This window comes from Apis mellifera, linkage group LG14, assembly GCF_003254395.2.
Source record: "Apis mellifera strain DH4 linkage group LG14, Amel_HAv3.1, whole genome shotgun sequence".
In the NCBI taxonomy this organism is placed as follows: domain Eukaryota; kingdom Metazoa; phylum Arthropoda; class Insecta; order Hymenoptera; family Apidae; genus Apis; species Apis mellifera.
Genome location: NC_037651.1, coordinates 5919741 through 5936167, shown reverse-complemented (window position 1 = coordinate 5936167; position 16427 = coordinate 5919741). Strand labels below are relative to the sequence as shown.

The 16427-nt window shown below is 38.4% G+C and overlaps 1 protein-coding gene across 3 annotated transcripts in view; it reads left to right on the top strand.

Annotated features, from left to right (window-relative positions):
* Window positions 1-16427, top strand: part of LOC551846 (membralin) — a 78871-nt gene that overhangs the window by 10385 nt on the left and 52059 nt on the right. For 2 of the 3 annotated variants that reach the window (XM_006562304.3, XM_624231.6), the window contains exon 9: window positions 8691-8774. In XM_006562304.3, coding sequence (XP_006562367.1) covers window positions 8691-8774 — 84 coding nt within the window. Of the gene's footprint in view, window positions 1-1731; window positions 2979-8690; window positions 8775-16427 lie in introns of those variants that run through there. The other variant, XM_006562305.3, reaches the window with a different exon arrangement.

The following is a 16427-nucleotide window of genomic DNA, read 5'->3' as shown; positions in this document are numbered from 1 at the left end:
CGATCTTCGACTTTGTTCCTCGCGTTGTATCGAATGGAATCGAATGGAGAACGAGGCATCGTTAGACCGGATATACTGCATTTATTGCTAGAAATAAAGAGAAGTCTAGCATCGATAAAATGACTATCGACGATATCGTTTCTCGAGCGATTCGTTTCTCTACGTGGATGGCTCTGACTCTCGCTCTTTCTAATTTCATGCGCTTCGTTTTACACGATCCTGCATTTGGATGGCGAGGAAAGGAGATAGACGGATGAAATATCTTACGAATCCTGCGTCGAGGATATACGGGGATGATGATGTCGGAAACCCTTGGAAAGTATTCCGGTTTGATTTTCGTCGATCGAGTTTGCACGCGAAAATTCGCGTTATCAGGGGCTGGATACGATGGTGCAACTTTATATCCCGGCGATATCGTTTTTTCCCCTTACGTTGGATCACGATCCTAAATATTTTTCCGATCCCGAAACGAAAAGAACGAGGGTAACATCGTCCCTTATTGGAACCTATTGTTGGAAATTAAGATTTTCATGATTCCTTCGCGTCGATTTTCGATCAGACTTAACGAGAAGACGCCAGAAGCTTATCGTCTTTCAGAAAAATAATCTTGCATCCATTCCTGAAGGAGGAATTTGGATTAGATTGGGAGAAAGGAGAGACTTTAGATACTTTGGTTAGTTAAAAACTTTGTACATTATTTTGCAAAGAGATTTATGATTTTAATGAAAGTTTAGTTTAAATAATATACGGTGTATATGTAAAGTATAATTGATCAGATATAGGAAGTATATATTTTTTTATATTAAGATGGGAAATCTTTTTGAGAAAGTGAAATCAATTTTCAAAGTATATATTTTTTCATTTCTTGAATAGGATTTATCTTGGATTTTTTTCTATAATAGCGTGCAACAATTTATTGTTTCGTTAAAGAGTTTCTTTTAAATAAATGGAAAAGTCATTTCCAAAATTTTCACTTTCTTCAGAAAAGAAAATAACGTTATACATTTATTCGCAAATTCGTCATAGGTAAAGAATTTTTTTATTTTTTAATTTTTAAATTAATGATTAGCGTGGATTTTTGTTTCAAATGTTATTCGATTTGATAAATCAAAGGATTGGACGAAAATTTCTTAATTATCTTTTTTAATTAGTGAAATTTTGAACAATCATTTTTTCTTTTTAACAATTGTCAATGATTTTATTTTACTTTCCGAATAAAAATTTCCATTATTCGACGCGTATTATAGGTATTTCTAATTTCACACACAAAAAAAAAGGGAACGAAATTAGCAAAGAATTTACCTACGATAATCCAGTGTAGTGATGGGGAATCTTTCGTTATTTCGAATTGCGGTTTACGAGAAAAAAAAACTCGGCGTACGAAAAATCAAACGCGTAACACAACGGAGAGAATTTCGAAAACTGTATTGTGCAGTTGCCGATTTAATTCCGCTTTAATTCCCGCTTTTTATCCCTCTTTTTTCCCTTCTTTTCTTTCTTTCCTTTTTTTTTTTTTTTTTTCGTCGTTATTATTCTCACCAGCGCGGATCGGAATCGACGGGCAACAATTGCTACAAAACGATATTTTCAGAATATCGAGACGAGGAAGAACGCAGTTTGTTCACGTGGTTGACGTAACACAGGCATTCTACCCCCCCTCTCCATCCTCTGTCCCTCGTGCAACGATAAATCCGTATATGTATTCGTCCATATTTATAACATTCCTCCTAGTCACTAGAGACAGAGTACGCTCGTGAACCATCCTTGGTGGCCGATGGAGTCACCGACGCTCCTTTTTTCGTTCGAGTTGTTGGCCATCGGCCTCACGGCGATCGTCCTCGCCAAATTCGTCAGTTTGTTGCACCATCAGTACAATTATTGGAGAAAGAGGCGGGTCCCCCACGTGGGGGCCGTGCCCGTCCTCGGCTCATCGTGGAGGATATTCACTCGTCGCATGTCCCTTCCCAATTTCTGTTCGCTCGTTTACAAGCATCGACCTGGGTCCAGGTACCTCGGCATGATGGACTGTTTCACGCCGGTCGTTGTGGTCCGCGACCCGAATCTGATCAAGGAGATAGCCGTGAAGAATTTCGACCATTTCCCCGATCACCACAGTTTCATCAACGAGAAGATAGACCCTATATTCGGGAAGAACGTGTTCTCATTGAAGGGGGACCGATGGAGGGAGATGAGGAACACGCTGAGCCCCTCGTTCACGGCCAGCAAGATGAGGTTCATGTTCGACCTCGTTTCCAATTGTTCCGAGGAGTTCGTCCGTTATCTTTACGATCATCCCGAGTTCTCGAGCTCGATAGAGGCGAAGGACGCGTTCACGAGGTACACGAACGACGTGATAGCGACCGTCGCTTTCGGGATAAGCGTGAACTCGATGGAGAACCGGGACAACGAGTTCTACACGAAAGGAGCGGACGCGACCAATTTCGGCGGTATATTCCGATTGTTCAAGTTCATGCTGTTCCGTGTGAATCCGCGTTTGACCAGGATGGCGGGATTGTCGTTCCTTTCGCGGGGAACCGCCACCTTCTTCCACAGAGTGGTACGCGAGACGGTGAGAGCGAGGGACGAGAGGAGGATAGTCAGGCCGGACATGATTCACCTTTTGATGCAGGCTAGGGACAAGGAGGATAGGCGGCCGGTCGCCACGGTCGATAATCGGATGACCATCGACGACATCACGGCCCAGGCGTTCATCTTTTTCCTCGCCGGTTTCGACACGTCCTCCACGTTGATGTGCTACGTCGCCCACGAGCTGGCCCTTAACCCGCCCGTCCAGGAGAGATTGAGGGAGGAGGTGGATCGATTCATGGACGGGGGGAACGGGGCGATCACGTACGAGGCCCTGTTGAAAATGGAGTACATGGATATGGTCACGTCTGAGACGCTGCGAAAGTATCCGCCGATTGTTTTCATCGACAGGCTGTGCGTGGAGAAGTTCGAACTGCCCCCGGCGGAGCAAGGTTACGATCATTTAATCGTGCACCCGGACAATATCGTTTGGTTCCCCGTTTACGGCCTTCATCACGATCCAAAGTATTTCCCCGAGCCGGAGAAATTCGACCCGGAACGTTTCAACGACGCGAACAAGCGCAACATCGTCCCGTATACGTATATGCCGTTCGGCCTCGGTCCCCGGAAATGCATCGGCAATCGTTTCGCGTTGATGGAGACCAAGATTCTGATCGCTTACATGCTGCGCAAATTCCGCATCAAACGGACGGAAAAGACGAGGGCGTCGATCGAGTTCAGCAAGACGAATTTCTCGTTGACACCTGATCACGGATTTTGGATCGGTTTGGAGAAGAGGGATCCTTAGACTTTTTTCTTCTACTTCTTCTTCTTCTCCTTTCTTTCTTTTTTCTTCTTATTATATTTAATCTCTCGTGATATGGGTAGCAGTTATTAAGTATTTTTTGTATTTGTTTTTTCTTCTCTTTTCTTTTCCTTTCTTTTCTTTTTTTTTTTTTTTCCCCCCTTTGTGAAAGGAATATGTGATATTTAAAGTGAACGGATACTGTTCTAGATTTTTCTATTTTTACCGATTAATATATCGGCAGTATTAAGTATATAATGGTTTCTTATGTAGTATTAGCATATAGTGGTTTCTTTGATTTAACACGATCTTGCGATATGGTTATGAAACGTATATACGAAGAATAATTTGATAATTTTAATGGTTATTGCTTAAAGTGAATGTATGTAAATGAAAATATATATAAATTTCATTGACATTTCACGTGAGTTTTTTGTGCAATAATTTTGAAAATATTGCCGTTAATTTGGAGCAATTTGTGATTGAAATAAGACGAATCGTGTGATCGATCGTTTTATACTTTTTTTTAAATTTCTCTTTTTCTACTTTTTGTACAAAATACTGATAAAAATCTCTTCGATTTTCCCTCGTGTCTCATCCAATTCGAAAATTGTCGAATTTATTTTGCAAGCGCGATTAACCGAAACCGAAAGAGAATTAACTCGCGACACAAATGATGGAACGATTTTTCGTCGTACGAAAATTCCTCCTTTTTTTTAAAACCAACTTTCGAATCGTTGAAAGCGATGCAAGCGAACACGATGCAATTCCTTGTGAAAAGAAAATGATACGGAATATCTATTTTTTCCAATATTCCTTCTCAAGGAAATCAACTTAGAAAATTGCATATGCAATTGACGCAAGTATACGATAGATTTATAACTCTTATCGTATTTATAAACAATGTTCTACAATTTCTTTCATGTGTCATTTACACGAACACTCAGCTTTCGTAGAACTGGCGTGTATCTACTACTTACGTACACCATGAATCATATCTTATTGTTAATATATAACTGCGCAATAAATTTTATTTAAATTAAATCTTGGGCGAGAAGAAAAAAAAAAGGAAAGAAAGAAAGAAGGAAAGAAAAATTCCAAAAAAACGAATTCAATTATCTTTGTTAACGGAACTATCTCGCGTCTTTCTATCTATATAGTTTATAAATTATAACAATTGCTCTGCAATTTCTTTCGACGTGCCATTTACATATGCAACTCGTAGAATTAATCACGTTTCTATCCCCGCGAATCGTAATAATAATCTATATTATTAATCATCAATTGCGCAATGATTTTTTTTCTTTTTCTCTTCTTTTCTTTTTTAAATCTCGAACACTTATTCAGACGGAAAACACTTTAAAGCTCGCGCATAATAAATTGCGCATCGATCGGTTCAATCTTGCGGCAAATCAAAACGGTTTATGAAGAAGGGATACGATCTCGTTCGTATCGATTATAAAAATATATCTGTATTTTTACAGTGTAACGTGACGCCAAGTAACGCGTCTTACGCTTACTTTGTCTTCGAATCGAAGTAGCATCCAGTTCCTTGTTCTAAAAATACGAGCTGTAACAAGCGATACAATTGTTTCGATGCAGCATTTATCTTTTCGCGATTGTACCCTCCGCTTTTTTTTTTAATTATTCCCGTTTGGAGAATAAAGTTCTTTCTTTTTTCTTCTTTTTTCTTTTTTTGGCCAATAAATAATTCGCAATGCCGCCGTATCGCGTCGGTGCATCACCGCGGATAAATAATGTTTTAACCTCGAATAAAATAAACACGATACCAAACCGGTTATATCTAATCACTCGTGCGCGAAGTATTAGATCTGTTTACTCGTGCGAAGTTTAATCACGTTTCTAACAGAGTCTAAAACTATTTCTCCCCTCCCTTCCTCATTGTTCTCTCCTCCGTTCTCTCTTGCGAGGATTATCCTTGTTTATTATCTCATCTGTCCCTTCCCCCCCCCCGCTACTTACTCCTTCTTTTTTTATTATTATTGTAATTGCGAAACATCTTTGTAGGAAATCTCTGGCGGCGGTCAATCATCTGTTGTTTGTTCGCGCGGGCGTTAGAATAGCGAGTTGTTTGCTCGAGTGAGGAAGAAAAAAAGTAAAAAAAAATCGTTCATAATTCTTTCTTCGAATGATAGTAGTAGGAATTGAAAATTCCTGATTTATTGTGCGTGATTCGATAAAATTAATGATTTTAAAAATTAATCTTTCGAAAATGATTTCGAAAAAAAAAAGAGAGAAAATAATCTACGTACTTTTTTATTATACGCAAATAAAATGGAATTTAAAAAATGTAGATACACGATATTTCGAGGGTTAACAAACAATTCGATAATTGTCAATATTTGCATTAATATTTTGATGCCCCGTGAAAATTCAAATTTTATTAATATTCGCGCGGAGATAAATATTTCGGATTATTTATAGAATGCTGATTTCTCTTTCAAAAAATTGTGCGTAATTTTTCTTGAATAAACTTTAAAAAAAAAAATACACGCAAGATGCATAATTTTGTCGAGACGTTTCGCGGGTAAAAATTTTCATTTTTCATGTATGTTTCTTCTTCTTCTTCTTCGAAGTGAAAATTCAAACTTTGTTAATAGAAGAGATAAATATTAATTATTTATTCGAAATACCGATCTCTCTTCAACAAAAAGAAAAAAAAAAGAAAGAAAGAAAAAATTCCTCCTCTCCTTCGTGATATAATGAGCTTAATGTGAACATTCGTGTTGATTGCAACACGAGTAGAGAGCCTCGAGTTCATTGACCCGATAGTATTTTTCACGTGGCTTCTTCTCTAAACAGTCATAGAAACGCTGATTAATCTTTTCTATCGAATGAGTCAATAGTTAACCGGAAAATTACGATGACATCATTGTCTTTCACGGACAATTTTTTTCTTTCTACCTCTTTCGTTGTTTGAATAGCACAAGTACCTGGCCGATTAGCCGATAATAGACGACAATGAACCCGTTCTTTTCTATTCACTTGTTTCCAAGGAGATATATATCGAGAATTATATATTGAAAAAGGAAAAAAGATCGAGTTGTAAATTTAAATTTCTATGCGCGCAAGAAAAATAATTTTCCCAAGTTAATAAATTAATTTGCACAGGAAAATAATTTCGAATGTTTTAGAAGAACAGGTTTCAGAATCATGTGAGTCATCTTGTCTTTTTTTCGTATTTATTTTACTTCATCTTTTTATTCATCTTTACATAGCCTTTATCTGTTCTTTTCTACGTTTTTTTTTTTTTTTTAAATCTTTTCTCACCTCGATCGTTTTATCCTTGCTTCGAAATGTGATGAAAGACTCCAAATTCCAACTTTATGTCGTGATTTTTGTAAATTTTTAATAAATGCCTGGTCAATTTTCAACGATTTTTTCTTTCTCATCTGATAAGCGATATCAAGATTAATTTTTTGCTTATGCAATACTTTATAATACCGGAAAAATTATCGTGAAAAGAATTAAAAATTTATTACCAAACAATTTTTATTTTCACGAATTTTTAAAATCGTCTAAAACGCGTATAATTTTACGTATTTCCATGTAAAAATTTCAAATGATTTGAATAGGAGCGTATATACAACGGGATATTTTTTAATTATATACAAAATTAAACGAAGAACGAGTATTTTTTAATCTCTCGCGAGAATTGTTTATATATTTTTACATCATTTTCCACTTTATTGTTTTGCACGATTCGTTTCAAGCATACGTCAAATGCGCATAGCCATTAATTAAAAGTATAAAAATCCTTAAAATCCTTTTCTTCCCCCGGCGTATCGTATCTAAATTTCGCCTTCCCCGACCGAGCGTGAGAAAAAAAAAAAGGAAAAAAATAATTTCGCGATGCACGTTTTCCGAGTAGGGCGAAGTTTAGATTATATAGGATAAGACGGAGAACTCGGGAGTTTTAATAAGCGGTGGAAGTGGGTTTTATCTTGGGTGGGTGATATCTTGAAATCTAAAATTCATTAAATCGAAACAGCACGAGGTGGAAAATTTGTAAGTGACGAGCCGCTATGGTTGTTATAAAGAAAAGACAAGACATGTGCGCCGCGTCGTTTGGGAATAAACTCAACTTCTTAATTACGTTGCTCGAACGCGTTGGTTGGTTCATTCTAAATTACAGAAGAGACCGCCGTGTCTTATGAAACTTATTCCTGAATAATTTAACTAAAGCGATACTGTTTTCCAAGAGTCCGAGATTTCTATCTTGTCTTTCTCTCGATCGAATCTCGGAGAATATCGAGAGATCTTTAATTTCAACCAGCTCGTGTGAAATGATTATAATGCTTGAGAATCGAAATACATTGTGTTTTTGCAGGGGGAGGGGAAACAAAGTTTAAAACATTTTCGACGAATATCGAGAATGCGACGAAAGCTTGGTTTTCCAAAAAAGGGATAACTTTGATACTCGATCGAGTGCACCCTTTATTCCATGCAATTGTTTTCGACGAATAAAAGTTCCCATTAGAAACTGTGACGTTGTTTAGAGAAATCCAGTAAATCAAAGTAGCAGCGGTTTGTATCAGTAATATTCAGTTACGCAAAGTAACCAATCAGACACACGTGTGTTTTCGATACAATTTCAAAGATTCGGCTTTTTTTAAATGGGAAATGAGAGTTTCGAGTGGGACAAGAACGTTGTTCCATCTGTTTCGTCAACAGATATCCGCTACGCGCAGATTCTTTTCCGATTCATTCGTGAAAAAAAAGAAATGTTTTTCTATGATAAATAAAAAAGATTTCAAATTCCATTTTTATAAATTTTTATTCGTAACTTAACGATCGTTGCGGTTGTGGAGGGGAGGAAAAAATATGAGAGAGAGAGAGAAAAAAATGGAATAAATTAACGAAAGGTTGCGTATGGATCGAGTGCAGAGACAAGAAAAGCGAAACCTCGTCCCAGGGCGGCGATCGAAAGTTTGCGAGAACTTAAATCGAGATCCAGGAAGTTTTAAAATTAATTCTTATTGAGCTTTGAACCGACTCGTCGAACGCGACACGATTTCTTCACGGCCCACAACTTGCGTAATAACCTTTTGCACGCCGTAACTTTTCGTCACGGAGTATCTTAATAAATATTAAATTCGAACGGTTCGTCGTCGGGAATAACAGATCCCGATACAATATCGCCCGTGCATTTATACCACCGGATAATAAATTATTATATACATATACATATATATATTTTTCACTTTTACACGCTAAAATCTCTCTCATCTTTCTCCCATCTTTCTTCCCTTTCTTCAGCTTAGAAAATATCAACGCCTGCACGAACACCTCTTGTCTATTTTTCACGTGAAATATACTTCTTTCCCCTTTGTTTCAGTGGATCTGCTTCAAATGTTGGAGTTCAACTTAACGGTTACGTTCCCTGCTGCGTCACTGCTCACGGTGCTTTTGGCCCTCGTCGGTGAGTTATATTTTCATCTTCCTTTCATTCTTAATGATTCTTAAATTCTTAAATTATTTAATCGAGACGAAAAAAACAAATATTTAACATTAAGCAGAATATCCTATTAGATATTCGTTAAAAAGAAATCTTTCCAACTCTCGATCGAATCCACACACGTGTATATATATATTTATTTATTAAATGGTAAGGTGTGGAGGGAGGGTGGAAAATATTAAAGGCTTTTTACTAAATCAGAGCCCCTTGGTTCCCTCGCGTCCCGATACGACTTGGGCTCCGTTACAAAGCTGATTGGCCGGGACGGTTAACCCAGGATTCTGCATAAATTTCTGATGAAGGCGCAACAGTTGGGTAACCCGCTCGGAGCCCATTTAGCAACGGTGGCGGCGTCGGTGGTTTCCCTACCACCGCGACGCCCATTTCCATTTCAACCTGAATCTTCTCTTCACGCCTCCCATGTCCGTCGCGCCGCACATTCACCCTCCACTTCCTATCGCTTATCCATCCGCAACGCTTTTCAAAATCGCCATATATGAAATCTTTAATAATAATAAACCGCGTATCTCGAAATCGATCGTCGGATCGATAGGATGAGTGTTTCTTCATTTTCACTTTTCCCGCATTTTCGATCGGGGAATCCCTTTTTTTCTCCCTTTTGAAAAACTCGTGATTTAACGCGCCGCCGATTTCGAAATATTCTTCCGTTTCGAGATCCGATTTGAGCAGAGAGCTCGCTTTCACTTTTCCAAGATCGAAAGATCTTGGCGAGTCGAATGGTTTTGAATCGGTCGTACAGTCGGTGATAAAACGATATATATATATTTTTATTTTATACCGTCGAGAGAAAAGGATTCTCGAATGATCCAAGGAGTTGAGGAAAGAAATTAACAGAGATTGGATAGGATAGAATTAATAGGATATTTATATATATTTGTACACGAAGAAAGCAATATCTTTTGAAATCTCGTCGGAATCAGAAGCGATCTCCTTGAAAAATATCGAAGCTTACCAGATTATTTCGTATAATTCGATTCGAATAATGATCGATATACATTTTATCGCGCGTATAATCTCATAACACTTGTTGCAAATATAATACTTTCACCGAGCAAACAAAATAATGATTAACGTATATGGAATATATATCTGAATGCTCCCCGACGACCACAAATTTAGCAAGTAATCATCCAATAACCGCAAGATAACGAATCAATATTCGCGGATCAATACCAATTTTAATTCAAAATCATATCGTTTGTAATCCATACATACATACGACTTAAATTACCAAATTACCAAATTATTTTGATGAAACAATCTTGCAACCGTTTTAACCTCGATACGTTACACGATTGTATTTATTATTATCATCGAAACGAATACGTAGTCGATACGATTTTCACTTGGGAGCGGTCAAGGTTCACTTGGCACGGTTGGGCCACCAGTTGCACCAGGCAGGGCCTCCTGGTATCCGAGCAAAATGGCAACAGAAGTGGCAAATTTCCGGATTCGTGCCGTAAGGATCGAGTGCACTAGAGAGATTGTGTGTATATAGAGGGTTTATCAGTAGTGGATGTTGAAGAAGGAAAGGAAGCCTTAGGGAAGTTGTTATCTGGAGTAATGGGTTCCGGTTCCTGTGTCGCTTCCTGCCCTCCATCCGTCATCCCGCACCTCTCTCCCGCGAATACTCGTACGATTTCTCAGCTTTCTACACGCGCATCCCTCACGACCCTCCTATCCGCGCCATATTTCCCTTCCCCCCTCCCTTCTCCTTTCGTCCATTTCTCGCAAAAGAGAGTTGCATTTCTACCGTATTAAATTTCTGCGACGCGAGAAAAATAGGAGAAAAGGTAGAGAAGAAGAAGGGGTTAGCTTATTATTTTCTAATCGAGAATTAATTGGTGGTGTCGAGTAAATAATTATCTATATTGATTATCTTCTTCCGCGTCATTATCATTTTCTTTCTCGTCGTTATCTCGCGTTCGAGAAATCGTTTTATCTTGAGAGAGGAGAAGAGAAAGAAGAAAAAAAGAACGATTTCGATAATTCGAACGTATGCCGTTTAATCCAGCGACGATAAAGTAGCGAGTCTAAAAATACGACGTCGTTTTGCTTTCTGCGTCTGTTCGAGGTTATATAATTCTCTCGATATTAAACGATCTTCGAAGTTTCTTTTTTTCCTTTTTCTTTTTTTTTTTTTGTTTTTTTTTCTTCTTCGTTCGAAAGAAGCAATTTCCAAGCAATTCATTAACACAAAATATATACTTTCGTCTTTTTTCCTCTCCTTTGTGCCGTTTTTCTGTATTAATCTTTCACGATTGTCCAACGCAAACGTTGAATATTTAATAACCAGCAAATAAAGTTCCTACAAGGATCGTCGTAATAATCAATCCTTCTTTCGTCCCCTTCTTCCCCGAGATTCGCTTAAAACACACGTCCATTTAACGCTTGTTGGAACGTAAAGTCTGAAACTGTTCCTTTCACCTTTCCCTACCTTCTTTTTCCATCGCTCCGCTCAAACTCTACCCAACAGAAATATTATATTATTTATGACTTTGCGAAGTCATCATTTTCGTACTCATCGATCTCATTACAAATCGAACAGTCGATCGTTTCGAACGAACGTTTGAAAGTTCATCGATACGTTGCCGATATTTATGCAAATTTTTATCCATTCTACAAAGCTTATAAATCGTATTTATAACTTTATAGATATTAATAAGATAAACACGTCTTTTAAAATCTAAGTAACCGTAATTATAAAAGTGTTTGGCTTTTTTAAAAATTAAAAAATCGAACTTTCATCACGCGATTACCGTTGTTCCTGCTCTCTCTAAAAAAAAGATTTTTCGTTCGTTCACGGTTGTTGGCGTCCACGATTCCGCCCGTCGCGTGAATTCACGTGAAATCGAGCACGCGTCGCGCGGCATTTCGCTTTGGGAACGACCACGAAGACGATTTTGCATAATGGAACGTCAAAGAAGCGGGGGTGTCGGAGGCGCATCATTGACGCATGATCGACCGCCTAACATGGTGTAAACACATTTTCACAACCACGGTCAGATCGCGTTCCACTCGGCGCTGTTTCGTTTATCTGCTTACGACCCCGTCGCCCGAATAACTTTTCCCTCCATCGGCCCACGGGGGTGGAAGGAGAGGGGTTGTTTTCGAGTCGCTAACATGTGTTTATATATACGTCGCTTCTGAAAAAGGGTTTGTGCAAGTGATTTCTCGTTGCGTCGTACTCTTCTTCATTCGCTGTTCTCAATCTATTTGGACAAAGATGCTTTGCCTTGTATTTCGAGTTGAAATATTCTTTAAATTATTAAGTTTCGAGAAACGTTTATTATTTCATTGCATTTCAAATATTCTTTGTGTTCTCACTCGAGAAGAGATGGATAAGATAAATATTCGATCGAAGTATCCTGAAATGAAATTTCGAGCCAACGAAGAATTCTGTGCGTATTTTTCGGCTTGTGTCGGTTCGATAAAAATTCCCTTTCGAAAAAAATCGGACGCGAGGTCTTGCAGGCCGAACACCCCCGTACAACTTTTGATTCGCCGTGTAAATAATGTTAAATTACATCGAAGACAAACACGATCAAAGGAGTTAGAGAGCGGGAGAAAACGAGCGTGGCGCGTGTTTGCTTTATCCTGCGGAACACTCGTGCGAGTATATATATTGTACATATGTTTCAACCTCTGTGAACACGAGCGGATCAATGACGCTTTGTATGTTGATTCAACTATCTAACCCTAACAACTTGCTCTGTAACTATTGCTCAACTCCAGATTCCATGCCACATTTCCACCGGATGTAGAGAGATGAGATGCCGCATGGTTACACGTACCAACGGTATAGACGCCAAATTTGCTTTCAGAACCGTGTAGATATATTATATCAGTTCCCTACGAATGTGTTAACCATCTTTATGTGTTATTCATTATTTAAAATTTTTGTTTAAAAATTATATTTATCATAATATGTTCCGTAATTTTTATCAGTTACGATAAACGATAAGACAAATCGTTGCAAACGATTAAACTCAGAATCAGAAATAATTTTTTATTGATGGAGTAAAATTTAATTCGTTTATGTGTAAAAAAAATAAATGTACGTATAATTTACATGATATTAAATTCGAGGAAGTGATTTAAGAGAATCGATTTAGTTTTTCGGATTTTTTATCGGATATTAGGGAGAAATATTCCGTTTCCCGGCCCGAAATTTCAATTTGATCAGGGACAAGTGCGTCCAATCCCGGATTCCATCAAGCTTGGGCATGTTCGGTCAGCAGGAAATATTATGTCCATCAGATTCTAGGTATTCAACCTGTTCCGGTGGGCGGTATATACGCACGAAATTAGCGTCGGCCAGGCTTTGTTCGACGCCGATGACACGTAAGCGATGGCCGTGCAGAGCCGACCACTGATTAACCACATTATTAGCAGTTGTTCCTTCAGAAACGACGTAACTGCTCGTTTTCCGATCTCGTTCGTAACGTAAATTGATCAAAAGTTTTCATTCAACGCTGATAACATTTCATTTCTCATCCCTCGAGAGAGAGAGAGAGAGAGAGAGAGAGAGAGAGAGAGAGAGCGAACTCCCAAAATAAAATTCTTCTTCTTTATCTATTTCATCGATTTTCCATTATTTGTTTCTTGATATCGATCATTTTTCTCGAATTTTAATTCTTACTTTAATTCTACTTCTATGTCATTTTTTGATAATCGAGCGAAACGATTATCAAACGGAATTCAAAAACGATCTAAACGCGTAGAAAAATATTTTATATTTTTCGAAAAAGTTCGTGCAATTTCCATTCATCTTATTTCTTAAATAGGCATCTCGAATAAAATCGAAACGAAAAATTATTAGAATGATTTAAATTCTCTGAAATTTTCGATGTGAAACAAAGTTCAAGTTTTCATTTTCAAGTTCACGTCGATGTTCACGTATGATCGATCGGTATCGATAGTTTCACAGCCGTAACATGCTCGCTGCAGCTGTCCATGTCGTCAATCACGATCACGAATTAGTTTTGATTCAAAGAGAGAGAGAGAGAGAGAGTGTCGTACGTGGACAGAAATGATAATTACGGTTATGATACGGTAAACGTGTAATTTCGTATGAAGGAAAGAGAGAGAGGGAGAGGGAGCCCTTCTTCGGTTCGTTACGTGTTCTTTCATTTCGTGAATGTGAATTTTCACCGTCCCTTTGTCCCCGCAAAATAGCCCCTCTTTCCTATCCCCCGTGAAATGTTTCAAGCGACCGGTATTATTTCCATTTACACGGAATTAAGTTACATCGCTTTAATTAGTCACATTATTATTCTCGGAAGAAGAATATGAAAATGAGCGAAGATTTCTTTCAAGATCCCCGAGCGGAATCCTTTCTTTCCCAATTAACACGCGTTTTTTAATCTCTCTCTCTCTCTCTCTGCTAGTGATCACCGTGTTTGAATCGACTTAATGATACCGTCTCTGCCGATTAACAAGAATATCATTTGTATTATTTTCGTTCGAGTGGAAAATTAATAAGCACGCTTCTTGTTGCAACGGTTCGATTATATATATTTCTTATCTCAGGATCGTATCTAACGCGACCGATTTCAATTAACCTCGTTTAACTGTGTATAAAATTGTTATAAAACCCCGTTATCCAGTTTCGAACAGATGATCAAACATTTTAACACTCGTTGGACGATACGCATCTCGAAAATTACCGCTCACCTTCCAATTGCCGTAATTTCCCTTATCGGGGGAACTTTACCTCATACGTAAGTCATTGCCATTAACGTGCACGGTGCGGTTCACCGACCCACCTACGAGTGCCAAGACAGTGTCGACTCACGAGTGCCTTTACTTACTCCAAGTCGACGAACCGCATGTGGGTTAAGGTAGTTTTCATTCAACGAGATTTATGACTCATAACCTTCTCTCTTTCTCGCGGAGGATAATTTCCACGAGTCGCCATTCCATGAGCGCATCGCCACGACTCGATTGTAACTCGGTTAAATTACGTATCATCGCTTGCTTCTTTTTATCCACTCGTTTCAAACGAGTTGTATAACTTGCTGTTTTTTCCCTCCCGCGAAAAGAGGGAGATATTTCGATTAATCTTTTTTCTTCTCCCCCTCCCCGTTTCACGAAAGTGAACGGCGCCCACTTTATACACCCATATTTTGGTCGAATGAAAAACGGGTTTGCTTGGAAACCCGTCTGGTTGACACGAGATGCATCGCACTGGATCCCAAATGGATCGAGTTTATGATCGCGTTTATCGCGTTCGATATACGTCACGTGCGATGTTCCATTTAATTTTCCTATACTTTATCTCTACAACTTGGCAAAACCAAGGAGGGGAAGACTTGTATCTTGACTATTGCATATTATCGTGACCGATTATTTTTACTCGAGATGTTGAAGGGGAAAAGGGATCTTCGAGTTTTGCTCGAAGAGTTTGTTTCTTCGTTTCGATATTGATCGAGGCTAAAAATACGGAAGCGTGAATACGAGTAATCCTCGTATTTCCTCGATACAATCTTCATAAATCAACTTTCCTATTTAAAGTTTCGTTATTTGTAATATTACGTGTTACTCTGAAAAGTCAAATCGATTCAAAATTCAACAATTTCCAATTTCCAGTAAGCAAGGCTGTAAGTAAAAATCGACGAGATAAAAGAGACGGTGAAAATAAAATAAAATTCTCTCTCTCTCCTTCCTTTTCACTTTCGTCACCCGAAACAGGGAGAAATTTTTCTCGAGTAACGAGAGGATCCCTCCCTGATCGGTTTTTTTCGCGGTGGAAAAATGCTGGCGACATAAATTGGACCGTTCCTCGGTCGCAATTTCACCGTCGCGCGAGATTATCGTCCGTAGTTGCTCGAGGAATTTTAACGTCTTTATAAAAAGGAGGGGAAGAAACGTTAAGGGAGGGAGGTCCACGTGCTCTCTCTCTTTCTCGCTCATCGACTTTACCGGGTAATGTCCGGCTAGTATGCATTTAAACGAGTGCATTATCCGCCGTTAAGATCATTTCGGATGCGCCCTCTTTCGCGTAACTGATTCATGGCTCTCTCTCTCTCTTTTTTCGAATAATTTTGTGTCAGTTTTTACGAATCTACGAATTTAAAACTTGGACGAAAATCGTGTATTAAATTTTTGGGAAATTTTTACGAATCGACGCTCTTATATTTCGAAGATTAATTTCTATTCGAAGTTTTGCTTTGTATTGGAGAGGAATTTATTTGGCAGAGGTTTGTTTGAAGAAATTTTTAAGGTGATATTATTATTATTACAATTTGTTACGATCGACGAGACACGGAAGGAAAGTTATCGGTGTTGCGTATAATACAGGTTTATTATTAGCCATTGGATCGCATCTTTCGATTTTCATACCCGCCCACGTGGATTCGATACGCGCTCCATATTGGCATTTTCAACAGCAATTAGCACATTTGTCAGACTGTGACATTTAATATCCAATTATGTTCATTGTTGATCGGAGCCGTCGATAGATATTCGATGATCGAACACGTATAATTATATTGCTTACTTGAATGTCATTAATATGTTTCGCGTGCGGATATTGTTTAACGCATCTTACGCTTACCGGGTTAATGAACCGTGTTTCATACTCGATACGATTCG